General features: G+C 33.0%; 1 protein-coding gene across 1 annotated transcript in view; it reads left to right on the top strand.

Moving 5' to 3' along the window:
- LOC122253153 (uncharacterized) overlaps positions 1–1,737 on the top strand; it is a 30,430-nt gene extending 28,693 nt beyond the window's left edge. Inside the window, exon 5 of the mRNA XM_086534738.1 lies at positions 1,338–1,737. Coding sequence (XP_086390864.1) covers positions 1,338–1,606 — 269 coding nt within the window. The 3' untranslated portion in view covers positions 1,607–1,737. The remainder of the gene's footprint in view (positions 1–1,337) is intronic.
- The last annotated feature ends 513 nt before the right edge of the window (positions 1,738–2,250 follow it).

The following is a 2,250-nucleotide window of genomic DNA, read 5'->3' as shown; positions in this document are numbered from 1 at the left end:
TACATATATTCAGATATATATAATATATAGTTTTATATATATATATATAATATAAGTATATATATATATATATATATATATATATATTATATATATATAATGAATATATATATATATGTATATATCAATATATATATATTATATATATATATAAGCGATAACTTATATATATATATATATATATATATAAGTACATCCTCTCTAAAACCTCTAGGACGCACACTCAACCCCTAATCTCATTACGTCAAAGAAACCCTCTTGGTAGGCAGATTCCTCCTGATTTCTGACCAATGTCTCCTGATAGCTGATAGGTGCTTATTTGATCTGATAACATATTTTCTTTATATAAACTAGGTCATACAAACATACAATTCAATAAAAACAGCAATCAATAATTCAAATTCCATAAAGAGACGAGAATAGGAGTGCTCTTAATGGTTTCATAATTTACATATCAATCTGTCAAATTAACTCACATCTAATATGAATAACACCTTCCTGACATTAATTTCAATATCCTAGAGACAAACAACATTTCAAACACTGATAAGTATCAATTACATTAATGATTATTCAGATATGAATAGATAATTAGATACGAGACAAGCATATCATCCCTCTGACCTTACCATCGAGAGAGCGATGCAAGCAAAACATTCCAACACTTTTCTCCAACTGCATGATTATGGCTCTAAACACTCTACAAAAATAAAACTCAACATTCTGTCTATTTCACAAAAGTAAACAATATGTTTTCCCACTGTTGATATATGAATAAACGGACAACACTTTTAAAAGTTTATTTTTTACTTTTTTTTCGCGACATGACCCTTTAAAGAGTAAGGGATACAAAATTCTAATTGAGTAATATATATAGGAAAGGGTGGAAGGGTAACCGTGACGATGTGTTCATAGATAGATAGATAAATAGACAGACAAATGGATACATGAAAATTTATGTTTGTATATATGTACATTATATATATATAATAAAACACTGCCATAAAAAGAAAGGAATAACTGTTTTATTATATCTGTGTTGCGCACGTTACTGTGTTTGTATTATGTGATTCATATATACGTATACTTACATACACACACACACACACACATATATATATATATATATATATATATATATATATATATATATATATATATATATATATATATATAAGAAAATTATTGTTTTCCATATTTATATCTTTTTATCTTCGAATTCCTGAGCATTGACCAATATGCTGAATGATTATTTTCACAGGCAATTATTTATTTACTCTGCATATATACTGAAGCTCAAATAGAGATAATGTTTAATGAAGCTTTCCTCCCTGCAGAGAAGACGCCCGCCGCGATGCAGCCCGACCTGCAAGCCAGTCCCGGTGCTCCAGCATCACCCTCTTCCTCCTCCTCCTCATCCTCCTCCTCCTCTTCTTCCTCCTCCTCCTCCTCTTCCGCAGCCTCTTCCTCCACCTCCGCTCGTCCTCCTGGCTTCCTCGGACTCTTCTTCCTCTCGCTCAGCCTCGTCTACGTTCACAGATTATTCTTCAAAATCATAAACTTCCCTTGTTGCTGGTGCTTGAACTTTGACACTTTGTTTCTTTGAACTTCGAAAAAGCGAAAGAAAAAAAAAAGAAAATATATATAACATAATAAAGATTACAATAATAAAATGAGAGAAAAAAATATATATTGATGAAATGAATACGCTTAGATGTTATTCATCCTTTCCTGATATTCCCTTAATTTTTATCTGTGCGAAAGTAGGCCTTATGGAATTCGGGCGTAAGACCTTCTTTACTGTGACAGCGATATGAATACAGTGACTAACACGTGATTTACCAACACGGTCGAGATACGGACAGACAATTTCCTTTTGTTTTGCTTGCCACTCCAAAGTTGGTTCAATGGCGTGCAGGCATGAGTGTTTGGATATTAACACTGTTAAAGTGAGTGAGTAAAAGAGAGAGAGAGAGAGAGAGAGAGAGAGAGAGAGAGAGAGAGAGAGAGAGAGAGAGAGAGAGAGAGAGAGAGAGAGAGAGAGAGAGAGAGAGAAAGAAAGAGAGAGAGAGAGAGAGAGAGAGAGAGAGAAAGAGACATACTGATAAACGGTCAGATATACAAACAGATAAAGAAAAAGACAGAGTGAAAAAAATAATAAGACAGATAGATAGATATATAGATAGAAAGAGAGAGAGAGAGAGAGAGAGAGAGAGAGAGAGTGAGTTAGAGAGATACTGACAGCCGGTC

This window comes from Penaeus japonicus, unplaced genomic scaffold (genome assembly GCF_977035675.1).
Source record: "Penaeus japonicus unplaced genomic scaffold, GWHDUDI00000001_assembly GWHDUDI00000003, whole genome shotgun sequence".
In the NCBI taxonomy this organism is placed as follows: domain Eukaryota; kingdom Metazoa; phylum Arthropoda; class Malacostraca; order Decapoda; family Penaeidae; genus Penaeus; species Penaeus japonicus.
Note: the sequence above shows the minus strand (reverse complement) of the source record. Positions and strands in the feature narration are given on the sequence as shown.